The 22954-nt window shown below is 34.0% G+C and overlaps 3 protein-coding genes across 3 annotated transcripts; 1 reads left to right on the top strand and 2 right to left on the bottom strand.

The window, feature by feature from the left end:
• The first annotated feature begins 613 nt into the window (after positions 1 to 613).
• On the top strand, positions 614 to 3348 carry LOC108212351 (cation/H(+) antiporter 15-like). Its single transcript, XM_064089928.1, has 3 exons — positions 614 to 894; positions 1026 to 2021; positions 2107 to 3348. The coding sequence occupies exons 1-3, from the start codon at positions 664 to 666 to the stop codon at positions 3268 to 3270; spliced, it is 2391 nt and encodes a 796-aa protein (XP_063945998.1). The 5' UTR covers positions 614 to 663; the 3' UTR covers positions 3271 to 3348.
• Positions 3349 to 3474: 126 nt separating this feature from the next.
• On the bottom strand, positions 3475 to 4799 carry LOC108211027 (uncharacterized). Its single transcript, XM_017382505.2, has one exon. It carries the CDS (start codon positions 4608 to 4610, stop codon positions 3618 to 3620), a length of 993 nt encoding a protein of 330 aa, XP_017237994.1. The 5' UTR covers positions 4611 to 4799; the 3' UTR covers positions 3475 to 3617.
• Positions 4800 to 10647: 5848 nt separating this feature from the next.
• Positions 10648 to 20102, bottom strand: LOC108215376 (GDP-mannose transporter GONST1). Its single transcript, XM_017387870.2, has 9 exons — positions 19873 to 20102; positions 18988 to 19219; positions 18753 to 18892; positions 16278 to 16407; positions 15801 to 15899; positions 14602 to 14756; positions 13771 to 13887; positions 11112 to 11209; positions 10648 to 11036 (listed from the first exon to the last, which is right to left on the bottom strand). Exons 2-9 carry the CDS (start codon positions 19204 to 19206, stop codon positions 10978 to 10980), a joined length of 1017 nt encoding a protein of 338 aa, XP_017243359.1. The 5' UTR covers positions 19207 to 19219; positions 19873 to 20102; the 3' UTR covers positions 10648 to 10977.
• Positions 20103 to 22954: the final 2852 nt, after the last annotated feature.

Raw genomic sequence — 22954 nt, 5'->3', positions numbered from 1 at the left:
ACTGATTGAAAGAGTGACTCATATTAGTTACTCATTTAAAATTTTTTATCAGAAATATCATTCTATCGTTAGTCGAAATTTTGTAAGTATTATATATTGAGTTTCGCACATTTTTTATGAATGGTGTTGCATCCAAATGAAAGGTTTCGAGTTCTACTATTTTAGCTAATTTTGTTGGATTTTTAAAATTTTATCAACTATTCATCTTTAATTTTTTGAATGTTTTATTTGATTTAAATAAAAAAAATAATTGATAAAATTTTAACCCTATTTAACCCTATTATTATATATGACACTATATCAATCGAAATTAGTATTAGATATTTACATTGTAAAGGCCTCGTGTGAATTTGCAAGAATCAAGTCATATAAATGCAAAATGTTAGGTAAAGAAAAAGAAATATTCTCATAATAGCAACTATGCAAATGCAACTAACTTAACTATCTTCCTGTAAATGCATGTGAATACATCTAAATTACTAATAAACTGAAGCTACATCAAAATTCAGATCCATCTGTCTGCAGTGTTGCATGGGCAGAAAACATCAATGAAACAACAGTTTTCAGATCTATTTCCTCTACACATTTGTTGGTGTTATATATCATGAATTTGTGTCTTTTGGGCGAAATTTGAAGGTATAGAAACAGATATCTGTGTTTAAAATGGACAGTGCCAACATATCAGACATGTCAGAGGCAAGACAAAGAGCAGCCGGAATGGTGTGTTATGCACCCAAAATGATACTCTCACAGGGAATACTTGAACATGAGAATCCGTTAGATTACTCTGTCCCCCTCTTCGTCGTACAATTACTTGTGGTTTCTTGTCTGAGCCGCGTGATCCATTTGGTTTTCAAGCCCTTCCGCCAGCCTAAGGCACTGTCTCAGATCTTGGTATGTGTTTGTGTTTCTTGCACAGAAAAAGGCTCATGCATGCAAATGTTATCATCTATGAATGTGGCTTAAAACATAAGGGCCACCTACTATCTGTATAAAAACTGACTCTGTATTATATATGGTTTCAGTGCGGAGTAATCCTAGGTCCTGCTATACTGGGAAGGTCGAGTGTCATATTAGAAGCCTTGTTTCCTTTAAGAGGCGTGGTAGTGTATGATACAATGGCAAACATTGGACTTGTGTTCAACCTCTTCCTCATCGGAGTAGAAATGGATATCTTCCATTCCTTTCGTATGGAGAGAAGGTCAATAACTATTGCTTTTGTTGGTATGCTCCTGCCCTTTGCCATAAGTTGCTCCATCTCTTACATTCTTGAAGTCCACTTACCAAAAGGCCTAAACCACACCAACTACATTATCTTTGTAGCTCTTGCCGCGTCTGTCTCTGCTTTCCAATTGCTCTCCCGCCAACTGGTAGAACTTAAGATCCTCAATACTGAGATAGGCAAAACCGCCTTGCAGTCTTCTATTCTTAATGATTGCTTTTCATGGATTGCGGTCATTGTTTTTCTTGTTGTGGCTAAGAATGACGGTGTGAGTTCTAGTCCTATTTGGCTCTTGCTCTGTAGTGTAGCTTTTGTTCTGTTCTGCATATTTCTTGTTCGCCCAGCTATCTGGCTTCTGATTAAGAACACTCCAGAGGGTGAAAGCTTTAGTGAACTTTCCATATGTCTCATTTTTTCTGGTGTAATGATGGCCGGATTCATTTCAGAAGCCATTGGTATGCATGCCATTTTTGGAGCTTTCGTCTTTGGCCTTGTTATTCCCAGCGGACCTCTTGTACAAGTCCTTATAGAAAGGCTTGAAGATATTGTCACGGGGATTCTGGTACCTCTTTATTATGCAAGTTTCGGGATCAAGGCCAAAACAGATGAGTTTGGTGATGGCCAACACTGGGCTCTTCTACTCATCATTGTATTCGCTTTCATTGCAAAAGCCATCGGGACTTTCCTCACTGCCTTGTTCTACAGGATGCCCCTTCGAGATGCAGCTACACTTGCCACTCTCATGAATGCTAAAGGTCTTATAGAATTAATCATCCTCAATCAAGGGCTTGAACACGAAGTACTTTCTGTCTCACTTTCTCTCCTATCTAACCTATATCCATATGTCTTATATCTCTCTAACAGAGCATATCAATCATTTGCAGATAATAGATGCCTGTTCATTTACTATAATGTTGTTTGCAACTTTATTTACAATCGGCATTACCCTGCCCCTGGTAAGTATCATCTATAAGCCATCAAGGAAACTTGTAACATACAGAGGGCGAGCAATTGACAAGGCAAAGTCGGAAACTGAACTACGTCTATTAGTTGCAGTTCAAAGCAGTAGAAATGTGCCAACAATTATCAACTTCCTGGATGCTTCAAACACGACTACCGGACTTCCATTATGTGTGTATGTTCTTCACCTGGCAGAACTCACTGGTCGTGCATCCGCTATGCTAATTGCTCATGGCACGCAGGAAAAAGGCATGGCACCCCTCAACAAGGCACAAGCCCAATCTGAACAAATTCTCCAGGAATTTAAAAAACTGGAGGAACAGAGTAGATGTATATCAATCCAACCCCTCACAGCTATTTCTCCCTACGCCACAATGCATGAAGATATATGCAACTTGGCCGAAGACAAGAAAGTTGCGTTTATCATGATCCCTTTTCATAAACAGCAAACTGTTGATGGTGAGATGACGACCACCAACCCTGAGATCCAGAAGGTTAACCAGAGGGTACTAGAAAATGCAGTTTGTTCTGTGGGGATTCTTATTGACAGAGGCCTGACTGGAATCTCACCCATGGCAGGCACCGAGCTAGCTCACCACATAGCTGTGTTATTCTTTAGTGGACCTGATGACCGAGAAGCACTGTCATTGGGAATGAGGATGGCTCAACATCCTAACAATAGTGTCACTGTGATTCGTTTTATCCCAGGAAAACAGGCTGCAATGGAAGGATCCGAGCATAGACATATCCCGCGTAGAAACCATAGACCAACCCCTATGGATACTGAAAAGTTTCTTGACGATGATTACATAAGAGAATTCAGGTTACTGGAGGCACGGGACGAATCCTTATATTATGCAGAAACAGTGGTGAACGACAGTGAGGAGACGGTGGCAGCAGTCAAGTCAGTGGATAACATCCATGATCTGTTCATCGTTGGTAGACGACAAGGAACACTCTCAAAACTCACAGATGGACTTACCGAGTGGAGTGAGACCCCAGAACTAGGTGCAATCGGAGATTTATTGGTCTCTCCTGATTTCCCAGCAAGAGTTTCAGTTGTAGTTGTTCAACACTACTTACAGTAGGATCACTAGCAAAACACATAGAATTGGTTTAATCAGCCTGGCAGCAGCAATGCATGTAAATTTGCATACAAAGGTACGATCATATAACAAATATTTTCTTCTCTGCCTTGTCATTCTTCTAAGTATACATTCTCCGATTGCTTAACTTGTTGATATACATTTTAGTGATATCGGTTAAAAGGTTAGGCATGGTACACGTACATCTTGCCTTAATAAACTGTAAAATTTTACACAAGAAAGACTTAGCTCTTGGGATTATTATAATTTTCATATACAAGCTGAAGAAACAATGGTACTATTAGGAAAGATGAGCACAAAAATTAATAAATTCTCAATAACATCCTAAGTTAAACCTCAAAGTGCTCTAGTTGAACATCTTTGGAGGTCAATGGAACGTAGTCTCCACGGTATACCTCCAGATGATCTGCCAGGGATGATTTATCGATGTTTTCGTGGTGATAAGATTTGCAGATGAAGTAGATGATTGTTTGGATCACAAGTCCAAAAAGTAGCAATACGGACAGCAACATAAACCAAAGATATGCATACCATAGTCTTCCCCAGACAGAGTCTCCCCCAACAACACTTACTTCAAAACCTACTTGAATCCCAAGCAAACATAGGTTAAGTATAAGAAAAATCACGGCACAAACTCCAGTGTTTCCCTTGATCAAACCCTTGCTCTTCACCATTGCTTGAATTCCATACACATCTTCTAACACGGAGATAACGCTTGCCAAGTGCCATATAATGCTGATATACACGAACCCTGACAGATATATGAGCAAAAGAATGATGACAACCACGATTCCAATCACACTTGGTCCTAAAGTAACAGCCCACAGAATGAACACAAGTAGGGTAACAATGTTATACGCGAAAACAATGATGAAATTCCAGATGAAAGTGACCATAAGTCTCTTCCAGACTTTGGGAACCACTTTGATGACCTTAGTGTAGGTAATTTCTTTGGCAGTATAAATGCATGCAATGGTATAAACAATTGCTGATGTCGAAAGCAGGGAAAGGATGAGGAAAAAGATGAAGTATGCTATCTTGAATAGCCAGAATGCAGTCCACTCCGACGACAGCATATCTGAGACCTTAGAATATCTCTGAGACCCCATTTGAGTATGATCCAAAACATACTCATTGTGTATGATTTCTCCGAACAAGAATTCAGATATTTGTATTTGAGCCAAGAAAATGAAGGACAGAGGAAGGATTATCGACAGTGTTATTTGCCCGAAAATCTTCCTATACGAAGTTGTGATATTTCCAGCTTCCTTCAAGATGCCAAAGAAGCCAAGAAACTGGATTTCTTCTTGTTCTCTGTCCATTGCTATATTTTTTGAGATAGAAAACAAATGGTGCAGGGGAAATATAAGTTGATAAAGGTGGCTCTGGAGACTTGGTTAAGAAGGGTGGACTTTGAATTTGTCAAATATGTGATGCTTTTCTTGCTTCTTGGTGTCTTAACGTATGAGTTGTGGAAAGAACATGGAAAGAAGAAATCATAGAATACATTAGTCATGGTCACTGATGACAACATTTCATACTTTTATTGCCAACTTGAAGTTTGATTATTCCATTGACTATTCCAGGCTATTGAAACTTCTTTGTATATGCAACTACCGTGGAAAATGTTTATAATAAAAGTGATGGTGATATGAAACATACCCACCACTGCAAACAATTCTACCCTTCAACGGACGTTATATCGTTATCTGCAACTCGAAAATGAAATCCAGCTTCTTCCAATATTACTGCTCAGAATCTCACGCTTCCACCCGTTTGTTTATATTTGGACAGTAAGGAAAGCTCACTATTCTACTTATATATATTATAGCAGAACAGTACTTGTTAAGCCTCCCTCCTGAGCAAATAAATTACCTATCTCCGAACCTGAGCCGAACTCCGAAATTAACTCTCGCTCATTTATAAAAAAATTGTATTTCACATGATTTGAACCCTTGACCTTACCAATGCATATAAACCATCCAAACTATTTAAACTAGACAAACTTTAAATTTTTTTGTGGAATGCATTAACCACATACATTAAAGCTGTTGTGTTTATTTTCTCTTAAATATTTTATTTATTTCAGATCCAACTATTGTTCAATTAAGACTCATATATTATTTGCATGATAAATTAATATCTACTAATTAATTATTTGTATCAATGAATTTAATCATGAAAATGAATTTGAGTAATCGAGCTCGAACCTTGATTTAGATTTCAAAAAATAAACATGATTCATATTCGAATAAAAACGAATGATTTTCTACTTATATATATTATAGCAGAACAGGTACTTGTCAAGCCTCCCTCCTGAGCAAATAAATTACCTACCTCCGAACCTGAGCCTAACTCCGAAATTAACTCTCGCTCATTTATAAAAAAATTGTATTTCACAAGATTTGAACCCTTGACCTTACCAATGCATATAAACCATCCAAACTATTTAAGCTAGACAAACATTAAATTTTTTTGTGGAATGCATTAACCACATACATTAAAGCTGTTGTGTTTATTTTCTCTTAAATATTTTATTTATTTCAGATCCAACTATTGTTCAATTAAGACTCATATATTATTTGCATGATAAATTAATATCTACTAATTAATTATTTGTATCAATGAATTTAATCATGAAAAAGAATTTGAGTAATGGAGCTCGAACCTTGATTTAGATTTCAAAAAATAAACATGATTCATATTCGAATAAAAACGAATGATTTTAAATATCATTGAGAGTTTAAATGAGTATCAACATTGATCTCACAATACTAATATTTGATCAAACGTATTTGGAGTAGTTCTAATATTTAAGTATATCCTAAAATAAAATAAAATAAAAATAATATTAAACGTGTGCTCACATTCACTCAAAAGAGGTGTCAACTACTGTAAAAGACGACTCTAAATTTACATATTGATTAATTTAAAGGTTTAGAAGAAAATACACATCGCGATATTGTGTCAATTTTTTAGAAAAAATTTCTAGATTATGAGCTCACAATATTTTAACACTTTTTTTCTTTCATCATACTATCATATCACAGACTTGCTTATACAATATATTGTTTCTCATATGCAATTTCTAACAAATAGACTATTGATTTGGAAAAATATTATTAATAATATTACCACAATCTAGATAAAGGTCACTCAAAAAAAACTTTATATCATAAATGTGAAGAATATGCACAAAAACTAGGGGTTAACAAAAAAATTGTCAAACTTGAAATTTAAACGGGATTTTATTAATAAATCCAAATCTGATCATGATCACAACTTTTTATGCACCCGTTTATCCGAATTCTATCCATTATTTGTATTAAAATCCTAATACTATAATTTTTAATATGTCATCAATCAATATATAACATACCAGTTAAGTAAAATGAGTCAAGCTACAATTAAATTGATTAAACATTTACAAATTAAACTAAAAAAATATAATTGATTATGAACCGGATAATTCGACACGATATGGTTAAAACTAATATCTGATTAAACAGAATTAGAACAAGAATAGTTTTTTCATAATCTAGAATATTGAAAATCTGATTTGATCTTTAAGAATTGAGCATGACATGCTACATACAAGCATCAAAATATTTAAAAATGTGAGTTTGCACAAAATTAAAAAAGTAGCACTACAACTTACTGAGCCTAAATATTTCATGTCTTTATGAACTTTATGGGACCTAACTCACATCTACTCTCTTTTTGCTATTTCAAGTTTCAAAAAATCATTTTGTTTGAGATGTGGTCCATAACAATTACATGAAAAATCAGTTAAAGCCTTAATCAATAAATGACTCGATATCAGAAAACTAATGGTTAAAAATTAGAATTTTATAATAGGTCGATATTGATATTATAACATACAGTATCAAATTAATAATCTTTTAATATTTTAAATTAACAATAAATATCTAAGACAATGAAATACTATACAGCTGATATGAAAATTAAAAGAGAAAACCACATCAAAGTTGTCAGAATTTTTTTGATACAATTATAAGGTTAGTAGTTCAATTGATACTTTTATAACAAAATAAGATATGGGTCTTTTTACATACAACATTAGTTCGAATTTTTATTTATACAAAGTGTGTGCAACATATGCTAAAAAAGACAGTGTTGATGATCTGTACCCCCAATATATATCGCTTAACAAAGACGCCAAATATATGCTAAAAAGAGGGGGGAAAAATATAAAAACCACAGGCCCCACATCTTCATTTAATCATGGTTTAGGATCATAATTCACATATTGAGAACATGTTGTCATTCAAATCATGTTATATTATTTTTTGACATAATTTGATAATTTTCAAAAAAAATTACAAATACATTTAATGAGGTATAATATATTTAAAATCTAAAAGTTTCAATATTCGTTTCGAATGTAGTTTTGAACACGTAGACAATATAATAATGAACTCTATATCTTAACGAATTTGAATATGGAAAAATTAGTTCAAATGTAATTTTTCGTCCATATTTTTGTAGGAACATAGTACTTTTTGTTATTATTATTATTATTATTAATGCTATTAGGTTGCAATGTTATATTTTCATATTTATATATTTTGTTAAAGGATAAAAAATAATATTTACGCTCGAAACAATATGATGACACATTAATATATTTAAAACACAACATAAACTAGAGGCCCGTGCCTCACACGGACTTTTATGCTAGTTGGTTTATAAATTTGAACAAGTATATACAAAGTATTGGATAAAAGTAAATTTAAAAGTTATATGTGAAAATTTTGAAATCAACTTATAACAATGAAAAGGGTACAAGCATAGATACAAATGAGAAGAAACTATTTAAAACGGTTATGTTGTTAAAAAAAACGTTGTCAAAATTACATAATTGTTTGATAATTTTCTTCTATTTGTATTTTGAGTTATAACATAATAAAGAACTAGCATTAAAGCCGGTACTACAAAGCGCGGGGTTCTGGTTTATATTGTGCTTTATTTTCTGACAAAATAAATAATATGTATTAGGTCCAAAGTATTGTAGAAGGAGGGTTGAATGTGATACTCACTGCAATTTAAAATTCTTTCGAATATTACGGATAAATAAATTGATGAGTTTCGTGTTCCGAATATTTATCGGGTCGATTTTCGAGGATATGAAAAATATTAAACCAACAGTTGTATTTATAATGCAAATTAGACAATACTTCAAATTATTTTCATTCCCAAATTTATTTAAATATTTGAAGTACAAAATAAATATTTTTCGAAAGTCACATGTGATTATGTCCAACTTATGTGTCTATCAATTTATATTTTTGTTTTAAGATAAAAATTAATATTTTGAGTTAAAAATAACATTTAAATTATTTTCACATCAAAAATTATAAATTTCAGATAGCTCAAAGCGATGTAAATGTTAATAAGAAATATAGATTATATCTAACAAGATAATGCATTTATATAATGTTATAATAAAGAATGAAATATATCCTCTTTTCTTATTTAATTTTAAACTAAAAAGATACTCCCTCTGTCCCATTTAATTGTATACGTTTCTTTTCAACTGTTCGACACGCATTTCAATGCTCTTATAAAATATAGTTCCGTAACTTATTTTTGAGATTTTCTTTTTCTGAATAAAAATATAACATCCAAACTTTAATTCAGAAAAAGAAAATTTTAAAAATAAATTACACAACTACACTTTACAGGAGCATTAAAGTCCGTACCGCGTCCCCGTCCCCTAATATATACAATTCAGGGGGACGGAGGGAGTAACTGTATAAACCTAAATATGAGATATTATGGCAGGAGGTTACATGTCAGATATAATGCCTTAGAGGATGAACAGAAGTAGCGTATCAAAAGTGGATTAAATTTTACCTAGTACTCCCGATGTCCCATTTTAATAGTCTTTTTAGAAATGAATGTTGTTCCAAAATATGTGATTTTTTTTATTTTCATGCACTATTTGGTAGGTGAATTTCTATTTTACCTCTCATTAATGTAACTTATAGTTTCCATGCAACAAAAATAGTACTCCCTCTGTTTTGATTTATAGGTCGCTTGACTTTTTTGCACGTATTTCTAAATCTTTTGACCGCGTGTTAAAAATTATTATTTTTGAATTTTTTTTTTCTGAATAAAAATATATACATATTTTTATTCCAAAAAAGAAAATTTTAAAAATAATGATTTTTAGCATACGGTCAAAGCACTTAGAAGTGCGTGCAAAAAAGTCAAGCGACCTATATTTCAAAACGGAGGGAGTAGTTTAGTTTGAATTTATTAGGGGTAGCTATGTAAAAATATTCAAATATACATCTCAATAAATGTAAAAATTGGTTGTGTGCTTCTTTCTAAAAAAGCAGTTAAAATGGGACGGAGGGAGTAGGTGATTGTGGTTGTAGTGGTGTTTTTGGAGGAAATTATATATGTATGCTGCTTTTGAATGACACCTCGGCACTTTTAGCTAACATGGCGGAGGTGTTGGGTTCATGATTTATGAGCCTGGTTACCGGAATCGAAATCTCAATCACATGGGTTTGTTATGTGATGGTATGAAGTGGAAACCCCTATCCTCTTGGATTAAATCATACCATTCTATCCTTGGATTTTCATATCATTCTCATTCACATATCCTTCATTCTCATTTATGATTCTCATTCTCAACCTTAGCTTAAACGGCCCCTAGGTTAAAAACAACTTATTCATATCTTTTGTGTAAATAATTTATGAGTTGTCTTCCAACTTATAAGTTAAGAAGTTGAAAATCCTCAATTTAATAACTTATTTTTATTTTTGAAATTTGAATTTACAAAAATGTATAGAACCACTTCAATATTAATTTATAATAATTTATTATTATATTAATGATTTTCTATACCCGATAAATTGTAAACACCAAAAAAATATCCAAATACATAAATTAAAAATTACTTCTCACTTATAACTAACTTCTCATTTATAAACAATAAGCACTTCGAAATCTCCAATAGTCTCCTAACCCACTCTTAAAAATAATATAAAAAAATTAGACTCCTAGTAAGTTAATACAAATTTAAGAGTCTAACTCCAATAATATTCTTTATACTTGCTCTTAAGTTAATATTTTATTCTTGTTTGGACTTGTATATGACACAAACTCAAATGTAATTGGAAGGAAGAGATATTTTATTGTAAAAATTAAGTTAAAGCTTTGCAATGGCTCTTAACTTTGAGGAGAGAGGAGAGAAAAACAAAGAGGCTCTTAGTGATATGAAGAACTACTAAGAGTCTCTTGGAGCAAAAATTTCTTTCTCCCTCCTCAAATGTCAATTTAAGAGCTCATTTAAGAGTCTCTTGGAGATGCTCTAAATGCCCTGGTGCTCCAAATAACGGTAAAATAAAATCACTGACTAGTGGTTAACAGTATCTGTGAATGATCAGGAGCTAGAATAGCACCAGTTCTTTCTATATATTACATTACAACACAAACATATACAGATAAGCTCACCTTCTCTTCTAGGAACTAGGAAAATCAATGGGGAAAAGAATCCTACAAAAAACACTTCTCCATAATTCTTTCCGATTTCCTTAACCTTTTGCTGCTTCTAAGAGCCATGATAGTACTGTGATACGTAACACAAAGCAGATAAATGTGGCTGCTTGTTCTTAGCTGAGGGCGGTAAAAATATTGTAGCAGCAACCAACATATTAAGACTGTGATCTCTCCCGCACTTTAGCTCTGGCAAAGAAGACACCAGCAACAAGACCTGCAAATTACAATCGACGCTTATGGTTTGGTAAGCTCAGATGGAAAAAAGATTATTCTTGGAAATGGAGCTTACCAAATAATATGCTTGCGGAATTCTCAAGACTGGTTGGGACTTTAAACAGAAGGATTCCAGCGACTGAAAGGGGTATCTTATTTAGTGACCCCACAAGACTGCAAAATGAAAAGAACCTTCTTAAGATTAAGATGAATCATCTACAAGTCTTCACAATTACAAAACAGAAAGAGCTTCAACAAAAAAAAATTCTTGCCCCGTGATACTTGCACCTTATAATACCACTATGAAGTCCTCTATGTTGTTCTACTGTTTCTTTAAGAATATTCAGGTTTCATTTATCTCAAACACCAGTTATAGCCAAATACAAACCATCAACACCTTGTATAATGTGAACCAGAGGTATTCTGTGTAATACTAAATTTTAATTACAAGAAATGTATGAAATTCTCTAATCAGAAACAAGTTCATCGCTTCATCAGCTACTAGCTAATCTACAACTAGATCAAACCTGAACCACAGAAATGCTAATTCCACCTAAGTAACAGGTGGATTTTTACTGAAATAACAGAATTAGGAATACACTCGATAATTATATATTCCCCCACAAATTCTATATAATTTCTTGCAAATAAAGTAAAAACAGCATAGAAGGGTCACCTAAATTATGATTACTCACAAAAAAGAAGAGTATATACATTTGACTAAAAAACAATAATTTATAAAATGCATATTTTTCATGTTAAACCAAACAAACATTTATTTGATTAATCTTATCCCTCAACTAAGGCTTTGTTTGGAATTTTTGTTCAAAAAGTGATGTGATGTAAGAAAAATTATTGCAAAAATCAGATAATTGTTTGGTACTATAGTGCGCGCATCAATTTCGGTATAATATAAATCACGATGTTTTTGGTGAGGTTTGATACTGAAAGAAAACAGTAGTTGCTTCCCGCAAAAGCCGAAAACCAGCTTTTTCCAAATGTATAGAGGTACAACTTTCTCTTAAAGTTGTTGTCCATAAGTGTATGAATTCGATTGTAATTAAACCTTCCATATCATATGCATCATGTAGATTACATTTGTAAAGTAAATCAACATAGATGACTTTTGTACAGATGGCTTTTTGTATAAAAATTTAAGTATATAATACTACAAAGTACAACCTACTGAATAGTGATTATAATTTAATAACATAAACTTCACTCACTCTACTAAAAATTAAATGAAACAAAACAGGCATATTTATATATATATATATATATATATATATATATATATATATATATATATATAGGGGCCTTCTCCTTGAGGAACTAACAAATATGGTAACCTAGTAACTCTTCTAAAAACTAACTGTTAAAAGATACAGGACATACCTGACCAAATTACAGGACATAAAACTTGTCTTGAAACCTGACTGTATATTTATAAATAATACAGTACATAAAATACATAACATTAAAAATTGAAGAACAAAAAATACAATGTCCTGTATTTATTTATATTTTGTAGTTTTCTCACAGGTTCTGTATTTTGTTTGTTATATATAATATGATTTTTTTTATTTGTGTAATTTTTTATTTAAAATTTCTCGCATGTTCTGTATTTTATTTGTCATATTTCATTGTTTGTTATGTGTTCCGTATTTTATTTGTCATAGTATTAAAAATATTAATATGAAATAAAAACAGAATAATTAATCAACATGTAAGGATTACAGTTATATGACTTGCAGTTACTCAAAGTTACTGGACACATGTAGTTAGCTAGCAGTTACAGAATGGTGGGGTAGATGCAGAAGGGAATTGTGTGGCTAAGATCGAAAGTTACCAGGTTACTAAAATAGAAGAGTTCCTCATTGAACCATACCCTATATATACACACACACACACACACACACATAGACACACACACGCATAAATGCACACACAGATTCTTACTCCAATACAAACCTCCTTAAAATACAAACAATCTAAAATAAAAAAAAATTCTAAACTACATCGAAATATAGCACATATAGTATGCAAATTGAACGTTGGGAGATGAAAAAAATACAGTGCAATCCGATTTAAATAAAAAGTTCACCGATTGACGGGATAAATTCATGTATCCAATCAAAAAGTTGGGGTAAATATTTGAAGCCAAAGGAGCAGCAGTTCTACTACAAATTACCAGGTATAGAATTCACATCTTAGAATGTTCTCATTCGAAATGAATCATTTTGGAAATCTTCCGCATTTTGAGTCTTTGACCTATTGTTGTAGCTGATGGACATTAGAGTATACGGTACACTAGTGTTACTTAGCATTCTACATAATCTATTGAATTGAAGATGTCACAATTTGACTTGCATTAATATTTTTACATTCCTTCATGTGTTTGCTTATATATGTGGTTCTTATCGTTTACTATTTCTTTAGAGTATTGTGAAGCATCATTTCTAATAAGAGTGCAAGCAGAATATATGGTTCCTCTAGCATAGATAGGTCTGAATTTTTTTTTTTTGGAAGTTACTAAGGTTGGATGAGATAAATGAAAATAAGTAGATTAAAAATCCATAGTAATTCAGGTGAAGAAAAGGTTCAGCAAGCAAAAGATCAGAACTTAATATCAAATTGAAAAGTAGGAAGTATAAACCATAGTATATGATTTAACCGAAATCTGAGTCAAAAATAGAGACAACCACTCTTATATAAACCTAATGAAAATTTCTAACCTGTAGGTAGTAGCACTTGTCTGATGAAGAAACCACATAGAGGTGAAGCTGATCGCTAAACCCAAAAATCCACTTAAAGTTATCACCAACCAGAACGTGGGTAGCCTCAGAAGTGGTCTGACAGTTATCACAAACACATATGAGTTTCAGCTAATCACATTATTACAAATGCTGGTGACAATAAACAAATGTCAGGAAAAGACCACCACGATTGTTAAAAACAAAAAGTAGGGCAAGGGCAGAGTATGTTATTAAGGTGAAGTGGAACCTTTAGATAAGTGTATTTCCAACCAGAAGAAATTTTGAAGTATATACTATACAACAAAAGACCAAGTGCAAGCATCTTAATTTTAAGAAAGCTATAAAACAAATTTCAAAATCTGTAATCACAAATGCTGCCTTGTTACCCTTTTATAACAGTGCACATCGGAGAAGGAATGGTTAATAGTGCCTGAAGGTTTGTAAATATTTTGCTTTTATGCAGTAATGTGCATTTCGTAACAATTTTATGAAAAACATGCAGATAAAGCTTGAATTGACATATCAGTGTAACGAAAGATTATACAGAACTTCGACTAGCACTATGGATATAAATTAGCTGGATGGCTTTGATCTCTATAAACCTTCAACATATTAAGCCATAGTACAATGAAGATTTATGCACAATTATACAAAGATATACTCATTATTATTATAATCAAATATGTTTTTTCTTGAAGCAATATATTTATTGGTAGTCAAAAAAAAAAGCATCAATATATTTATGGGACTTCTACATTACATGCATAGCTTTCTTATTAATTTTATAGGATGCTGCACAGAAAAACTCACGTCGTAGCAAGATAGTCCACCTCATTGAACACAAATATAAGAAGTAAACCGAGGGGCAAAGAGAGGGTGTTATTTAGCAAAACCATCGAAAACTCATTCAAGTTTCCGGACTTTGTCACTACTTTTGCTGTATCCATAACCCTACGCAGTGTCAACTGCATCACAAATCGATATAGAAAAGGTAAAATTCAGGCAGGTGTTATATTAGAAAAATAAAGAATCATCAAAATCTAGTTTATATACTGATAACTATCAGGGACAAAAGAATCCCAAAAGGAATTACTAAAAAAGTTTGACAAGCGGGTATTTAATTAGTTATAAGTGGTTCAAAGCAAAGGTTCCATTATGAAGATCCAGAAGATGCTACTTGGCTGCATATGATTGGCGGGAAAAACTAATTAGAAAACAATAGGAGTGCATCTTTCAATTTCGACGAACAATCTGTACTCAAGGACCTGAAATCTTTCTATATCTCTACCCTCATATATATAAAAGTTAAATATATAAATAATACAGTACTTTAACATTTGGTGTTAATGTTATCATGAGACTATTATTAGATTATGACATTTGTTAATTTTCCGGTTGAAATCAAAGAAAAACTAGAAAAGCCAGCACTTTAAAAATAGGTAATTATTTTGGCAAAAAAGAAAATTGTTCTGCTGAATTGACATGTTATATATGATATGTGAAAATATCTTTGGACACGGTAACTGAAAATACCAGAATGGCCAGAGTCTACTTGTATCATTGTGTATTATGCCATCTCTTACTAGGTACATACTGCCATACTGGAGTCTGATACGTTGGTGTACAGTAAAACATCAGGGTGTACGTTAAATGGCCTGCTTCTATAACTTTTAAGTAATTTTTAGTGTACACATGGTTGTCTTCTGTACTTCTCAGTGTATAGAATGACTTGCTTAATCTCTCCAAGAATATATCCTAGAGTGAGATCAGGAGGAGCACGAGAAAGTAAGTACAGTAAAGAACACTTGACACTGGCAAAAAACTAAAAGAACATGTATCCACTATCCAGTGACTCAATGTAAACACTAGTACCACGGGCAATAACCAAAGCCAAAAGCCTGAATGAGGAAATTCAGTGAAAAAAGAAGAAAGAAATAGAAGTGACTGTTAGTAAGATTCAGGGTGAATTGGGACAAACCAACATAGTATGATATAAATAAAACACATACAGAATATGATGCTGTCAGGAAACAATTAATAATCTGCCACGTATAGCCAATAGCATGAAAAGATAGATCAGTAAAACCACCAGAGATTGCTGAAATAATCTGCAAAATGCAAAAAAAAACAATTTTAACTTAACATCTGTTTTACCCTAGGGAAAAAAACACAGCAAACAGTTAATTAATCACATTGCAGATTTCCTATCTAAAACAAAATTGGGCTTGAAAATAATTCGGAAACATTACACCATCTTGAAAAACTAAATCATTCAACTCTAGTTATCCAGTAGTTATCTCAATGACCTGATCACGTGACTAATCATTTGCGAGTGCAGCATTATACCGAGCACAGCTTTTTTAATGTGGACTCAGAAAGTAAGCCTGAACAAAGCAATCCCAGAAACGCAAACCACCCCCCACCCCACCCCAAAAAAAGGAGAGAGAATCACAGTCATAAGACAATAATCTCGAAAGGTAACATACCATTAAAAACAGCGCAACCCAAACTCTGTTGTCATGGTGCTTACTAAACAGATACATTTCACCAACTGCTGTTATTACATTTGTAACATTCTTCAGAACTGTAACCATGGCGACATTAATGTACCTTAGACTGCAAAACATTAAGATCAACTATGAGAAAAATTCAACACAACTAGTTTAATAAGACCAAACAAACAAATTCATAAGCATACGGAGCGTATGTATCCGCTGAAAACATTGCATCAAAAATTCGATATATGTTATCCACTTCAATGATAGTAGTACAAAAGCGTCTAATATCAAGTTTAATATTAAAAATCCATTATTATGGCATATTCATGGGGAACGAAAATAAGGGATTGATGTATATTTTTTTAGTTAGTTCAAGTATATATAGTGTAAAGATAGAATATGTGTTTCTTTATATGTTTTATAAGTGGGTCAGGAGTTTATTAAGTAGTTTATCTATAATAAAGTGGGCCTTAGTCCATTAGGTTATACTAGGATTTTCTATTCCTATATAAGCATAGTAACCCCATATGATCATTAGACTTGATTATGTTGTTAGGATTTTCTATACCTATATTGGCATTCACATTGTAATTAGACTTGATTATCGAGATTCGAGATACTATTGAATATTGAATTGAGTATCTTTCATGGGTTGCAATCCGTTTCCCCAGTGCGAAACACTAGGACTAGAGGGTTTTCTGCCTTTAATCCACCCAAATTATTAATATTCTTGTTTCTCTATCTAATGTCCATCATTCTACATCTTGTCCTGCAGCAAATGGTATCACATCTTAGATTTCTCCATCAATTTTTTTAGTTGTTGGGCGATCTTTGATTTTGGAAAAAAAAAAAATATGTTCATCGAATTCACTATTCATTGCTGGAGTTACTGTTCATGACGGTTCTGTTCACATCACTATTTCATCATTCCAGAATAGTTGGCTGCACCTCCTTCACTTGGTAGTCGGTTTTCAGAATATTTCGCACCTCAAACGTTTTTTGGCTGTTAGTTTTCTGAGTATTTTGCACCTGAGCAGATGTTCAAGGAGAGCATAAAATTGTTCTTCATTGTAGTTCAGTTTTGCATGATTCTTGCCTTCCGCAAAAATCATGGTCGAGTTTTCTCTAACAATGGGAGATTGATGGAGAACGAAAATAGGGAATTAATGTTGTGTTTTTAATTAGTTCAACTTTTAGTGCAGAGTCAAATAATGTAATTATCTATATGTGTTATATGCAGGGTTAGGGGCTTATTAAATAAGTAGTCTATTTATAATAAAGCTAATTGTACGGTCCATTAGGTTATTATTAGGGTTTTGTATTGCTATATAAGGACTGTAAGCCCCACAATATAATTAGACTTGATTATCGAAATATTGTTGAATATCGAATTGCATCTCTATCATGGGTTGCAATCTGTGAATTTTATCCCTTCCGTGGGGGCAAAAGCCTTGGGATAGTGAGTTTCTGCGGTTTATCCACTAAGTTCATTATTATACCTGTTTTTCTATCTAATATCCATCAGTTATGCATCACATATCCTGTATTGAATTCACATGAAATTAGGGAAAGGAGAGGGTGAAACATATATTTTGTTAATTCATATAAACGTGACTCTTAATTAGCAAAGAAAAGAAAATTGACTTAGTGGCAGAACACCAAACTTTATTAAAGAAGAGAAACCTAGAGTGTGCACAACCTAGTGAAATTTATTATTATAATTTAAACTTTAATCATTTTGCTGCTTCAATATTGAAGATGATCATTTTTCTAGTAAGACATGGTAGAGATCCAGAATGCTCTGTATACAAATTCTTGTCAAAAACATATATTCTGGAAGTTATAAAGGATGACAGTAATTTCAGGGTTCCAGCAAGGCAGCAACGTTTAGATATGCCTCAAATATGGTACAGAAAAAACAGGTGTAGGGACTTGGATATAATACAATGCAAGGCTTCTAGTATAAGTTATAAGTAGGTCTTACAATTAGGGAATATATGAAGTGTTATTGTAAAAATGAAGCAGCAAACTCAACAGAAATGGTGACGAGCGGAGATTCTACTAGGCTTATATTCCACAATGCTTCATAACTGCATAGAATTAATAATCTGAATAACACAGCCCCCCTCTTCCTCACTTGCAGCACGTTTTTCACATGACAGTGTGGACATATATGCTTGGGTGATGTGTAGGATGTTAGCCAGTAGGCATTCCATAGGAGCAAGGATATCCAATCAAGGCATCCAACTCAAAACAGATTCAACATGAAGTGAACCATCCCTTTACTCATACATTAACCTTATATATTTTTAAGTGTCTGATTGATGACCAAAATTCAAGGTTTTATTCATTCTGATCTGACGGGAAATATTCATCTTAAAACTCGCCCAAAATATAAAGATTTTTTAATGGCAAACTCTGAAAATTATTATTGGTAAGTGGAAAGAAAGAGAAAATTCATACCTAAACATACTTGTGACTAGCATCCCAACAAATATTACATTTACAGGCAACCACACCTTGATCAATCTCCACGTCAATGGTTCTGTTGATATTACGCCAAGGGTACTCAGCATAGACACAATTAATACTGAAACAAAGTTCTGCAGGAAACAAGGAAACTTTTTAAGCATATGGAGTGCTTTTAGCGTATGGAATTTCTTTGAGCTTAATTAAAAACTAAACAATTAGACGTAACCTGGTAAAGCATCAAAGATATTCCAGCACTGAAATCGTAGCTGGAGAGAACATACTTGTTAACCAGTATCATACTACATGACGATAGACAATACGCTAAACCAGATAACAACGCCTGATTGTTTATCTGAACTACTCTGCTACTCCGTATCAACTTTTCTCTTTCGTTATCAAATTCTCCAGTTTCTACATCAAACTCTTCACTACCAAGAGTCTTCATCGCAAATGATAGGCTGTACATACATAACAAAACATTACAAAACTTCAAATTACTTTCTTCAATATGCCTAAATCTGTACTAAAGTAACTTAAATATGTGTGACGACATAAAAAGGAGGAATCCTGAAATATAAATCAAATCGTATTATAGTAGCAACTCGCCAACTCTTGTTAACTATATCTCGTTGTGGAGTTAATAAACAATATAAAAAAAATTGTACACTTAAACTAGGTATGTGACAGTAGGTATTTGAAAAGTAGAACTGTTTTGCGATGATCTAACATGTAAAGTATATGTTGAGAGGCTCAAGATTTTTAATAAAACGAAGATAGTAAAATTTAGTGTAAAGTACCTATCTGATCCAGTTATAGCAGCAAATATTATGAAACTAAAATATTCAAACTGGACAGGCAGAAGCAAGATAGAAATTTGCAGGTAAAGCAGCTTGAGCCATAATTTCATATATATAAGGAATTATACAGCATATATAATAATCTGTTTTTGGAAGTGTAGTTGAAGGACTAAATAGCAAGTTGAACAGGTCAAATTAGATGTGCATAAGTCATAACAATCTCCAGGTACAGCAGATCAGAAGACACTGCATAAATACATAAATGAGAGAGAGAGAGAGAGAGAGAGCGAGGGAGGGAGGGAGGGAGAGAGTACCTAAATCTTGATCAGCAGAAAATAGTCATTGCTAATTAGAATCTAATCGGCCAGAGGCGCTGAGAAGCAAGGGTTCAACGGTCGCGCCGCCGTGAATTAAACCGCCAGTGAAATGAATCTCTGAAGATTGGAGGGAGAAAAAATTGAAATAGGAAAGGACAAGTTGGAATACAATGCTCTCTTGTGGAATACAATGATCTCCACTTATCAATTGATACCTGTGTTTTTATAAGTGAACGTTCCCGGAAACTTTTTTAACTTATTCATTAAAAATTGCATCTAATATTACTCGCCAAGTTTTGAAATACTTTGATTTTTTGACACGCAGTTCTAAATTTTTTGACCATATAATTATAATTATTATTTTTAAAAAATTTCTTTTTTAAATAAAAATATATGACCAATATTACAATTCAGAAAAAAAATTTAAAATAATAATTTTAGCTATATAGCCAAAAAATTAAAAAATATGTGTCAAAAAGTCAAGCGACCTCTATTTCAAAACAAAAGGAATGGTATTTAAAACCCACGTCCATAAAAAAAACAAATATGCATGTATCTTTTTTTTTTATGGAAAATATGTAGGCATCTCGACCCAAGAGCAGTCAAAAAAACACGGAGGTCACCCCTTGATTTTTAATTCATAACATTTGCCATCGTCTGTGCGAAGAAGACGACAACTATGATATCCATCAGATTACGCTCAGAAGTTCATGTTCTTCAACCGGAGACAATACCGCAACCTAGGATTCAACTTTTTATTAAGTTACCACAGGAACCTCCGCCCAGTCAATTCCGCTCTCCACCCACACTGCTGGAACCTCGAATCCAACCATCATCGCTGCCCAAACCTCGGCTCCGCTACTATTCAGCACGCTGCCCCCCATAACTAGCCTTGTGGCAATCACCATCGTTACAGGGACTCATTACTTAACAGTCATGACGACCGCAAGAGGACCAACGGATGAGTATGAAGTTTATACAGACAACGACTCCTCCGAAGAGTCGGAGAGGGACTATGATATTCCCCCACGAAGAAGGAGTGACGGAGACCAAAGCCAAGGCTCCCACCACCACTCTAGGCAGAATAACCTCTTGTCCCGTCGACCTACGGATCAGGAATATGAGGCTAGAAGTCGAGCTTTTGAAGAGCAGGTAGTTCAATTGATGACAGACATGGCAGCACACCAGGCCAGGCAGCAACCGCCCGAACCTCGATCAAGGCCTGAGAACCCTCAACACTCGGGTATGAATAGAATTCACTTGTTGGCTGCAGGGGATTTAGATAACCGGATTGCACCATTCACGGAGGAGATCATGGCAGCAAGGATCTCAAAGAAATTCAAATTGCCCACTATTAAGGATTATGATGGAACAGGTGAGCCTGCCAATCATGGACGGACGTTTATGAATGCTTTGTTGTTGCAACCAGTCACTGAGGCCATCAAGTGTCGAGCTTTTCCCCAAACCTTGAACGAGATGGCACAACACTAGTATGGTCGACTCCCCTCTAATTCCATATAATCATTTGTTGATTTAAGCCGAGCTTTCATAGTCCTATTTATTGAGAGTAAAACCCACGGCAAGAGTCCAACTTCGTTGATGAACCTTCACCTAGGCATGAACGAGTCCCTACATCAAGGAACCACGGATGATAATATTTAACGATCACTAGCCAGAGCTCCATGAGAGATCCGTAAAATATATTAAGGAAGAGGAAAGCATGAGAAAATCCAAAAACAACCAAGGACCAACCACGGAATCTTAGGTGGAAATGCTATTGAATATGCTGTTGATGATAAGTATTTGAAGAGGGAATATGATGAAAAGTCACCCACCAAGAAGCAATCAGGACCCTCTCACTGAGTATGTGAGGCTGAATGCCCCCAAGAGTCAGATTCTGATGGAAAATGAAAAAGAGGGAGAAGTTCGATGGCCGAAGCCCATTAAGACTGACCCCGAATATAGGAACAAGGACCTATATTGTAGATTTCATAAAGACACGGGACATAAGACTGATGATTGTGGACACTTGAAACATGAGATTGAATTTTTGATTCGGAAAGGCAAGTTGTCTATGTATACCAAGGACAGAGATAGGAATCCCCGAGACAATGATAGTCGCGATAGGGACAATGATGACTATGATAGAAGAACCCAACCTCGAGGACCTGTGATTAATGTAATATTTGGAGGAACAACCGCTGCTAGTACTTCTAGCAACTCAATGAAGGCTTATGCTAGAGAAGTGATGTGTATTGTTGGGAAACCCCCGAAGAGCGCCAAGACTGAGGTTGCCTTAACCTTTGATGATTCTCGTTATTGGAAACTCACATATAAGATTCTATGATGGAGTTTCTGTGGACATCCTCTTCTATGATGCTTATGAGAAGATGGGGTATGTTGATTCACAGTTGACACCGTCCGACATGCCAATCTAAGGTTTCAATGGAGTAAAATCCAAGATTGAAGGAGTGATTCAGCTTCCCATGACAATGGGAGCGGAGCCACGACATGCCACTTATATGTTGAACTTTCTGGTCATTAAGGCCTCATCAACCTATAACGCTATCCTAGGAAGGATAGGGACCATAACATCTGCATACCACTTGAAAATCAAGTTCCCAACCAGGAATGGAGTTGGAGAAGAAAAAAGAGACCATAAAATGGCCAGGAGTTGTTATATTGCAGCCTTAAAACTCGAGGGAGTCGGGGGGAGCTTCTACCAATTGAGGACTTGGTTCCCATCTCCTTGTATCTCGATAAACCAAAAAAGGTTATGGCATTTGATATTAATAATACAGGAGCCATGTATTTGGCGTCTAGCTAATAAGATGTTTAAGCATCTAACTGGGAAGACCATGGAGGTCTATGTCGATGATATGCTAGTGAAGATCTTGAACAAAGCCGATCATCTTGAGCACTAGAGAGAGGCTTTGAATTCATAAGGACATATAAGATTGAATTCTTGACAGACCATCCCCTTAAGAACATAATGCATAACAGTTTGATCCATAAGCCAATAAAGAAGGAATGAGACTTGCTCTCTATATGATATGTGAGGTCCAAGATCAGGCCAACG

Source organism: Daucus carota, chromosome 3, assembly GCF_001625215.2.
Source record: "Daucus carota subsp. sativus chromosome 3, DH1 v3.0, whole genome shotgun sequence".
In the NCBI taxonomy this organism is placed as follows: domain Eukaryota; kingdom Viridiplantae; phylum Streptophyta; class Magnoliopsida; order Apiales; family Apiaceae; genus Daucus; species Daucus carota.
The sequence above is the reverse complement of the archived record's forward strand: the minus strand, read 5'-3'. Positions and strand labels throughout refer to the sequence as shown.

Excerpts from the sequence above, each read along its gene's own strand:
- LOC108212351 (XM_064089928.1), top strand. The coding sequence starts at position 664 with ATGGACAGTGCCAACATATCAGACATGTCAGAGGCAAGACAAAGAGCA. Across the intron at positions 895-1,025 it reads AGGCACTGTCTCAGATCTTG|TGCGGAGTAATCCTAGGTCC; the intron begins GTATGTGTTTGT and ends ATATGGTTTCAG. Across the intron at positions 2,022-2,106 it reads ATCAAGGGCTTGAACACGAA|ATAATAGATGCCTGTTCATT; the intron begins GTACTTTCTGTC and ends AATCATTTGCAG.
- LOC108211027 (XM_017382505.2), bottom strand. The coding sequence starts at position 4,610 with ATGGACAGAGAACAAGAAGAAATCCAGTTTCTTGGCTTCTTTGGCATC.
- LOC108215376 (XM_017387870.2), bottom strand. The coding sequence starts at position 19,206 with ATGAAGACTCTTGGTAGTGAAGAGTTTGATGTAGAAACTGGAGAATTT. Across the intron at positions 16,408-18,752 it reads CTAGTCACAAGTATGTTTAG|TCTAAGGTACATTAATGTCG; the intron begins GTATGAATTTTC and ends AATGTTTTGCAG. Across the intron at positions 15,900-16,277 it reads GGGTTGCGCTGTTTTTAATG|ATTATTTCAGCAATCTCTGG; the intron begins GTATGTTACCTT and ends TGCATTTTGCAG.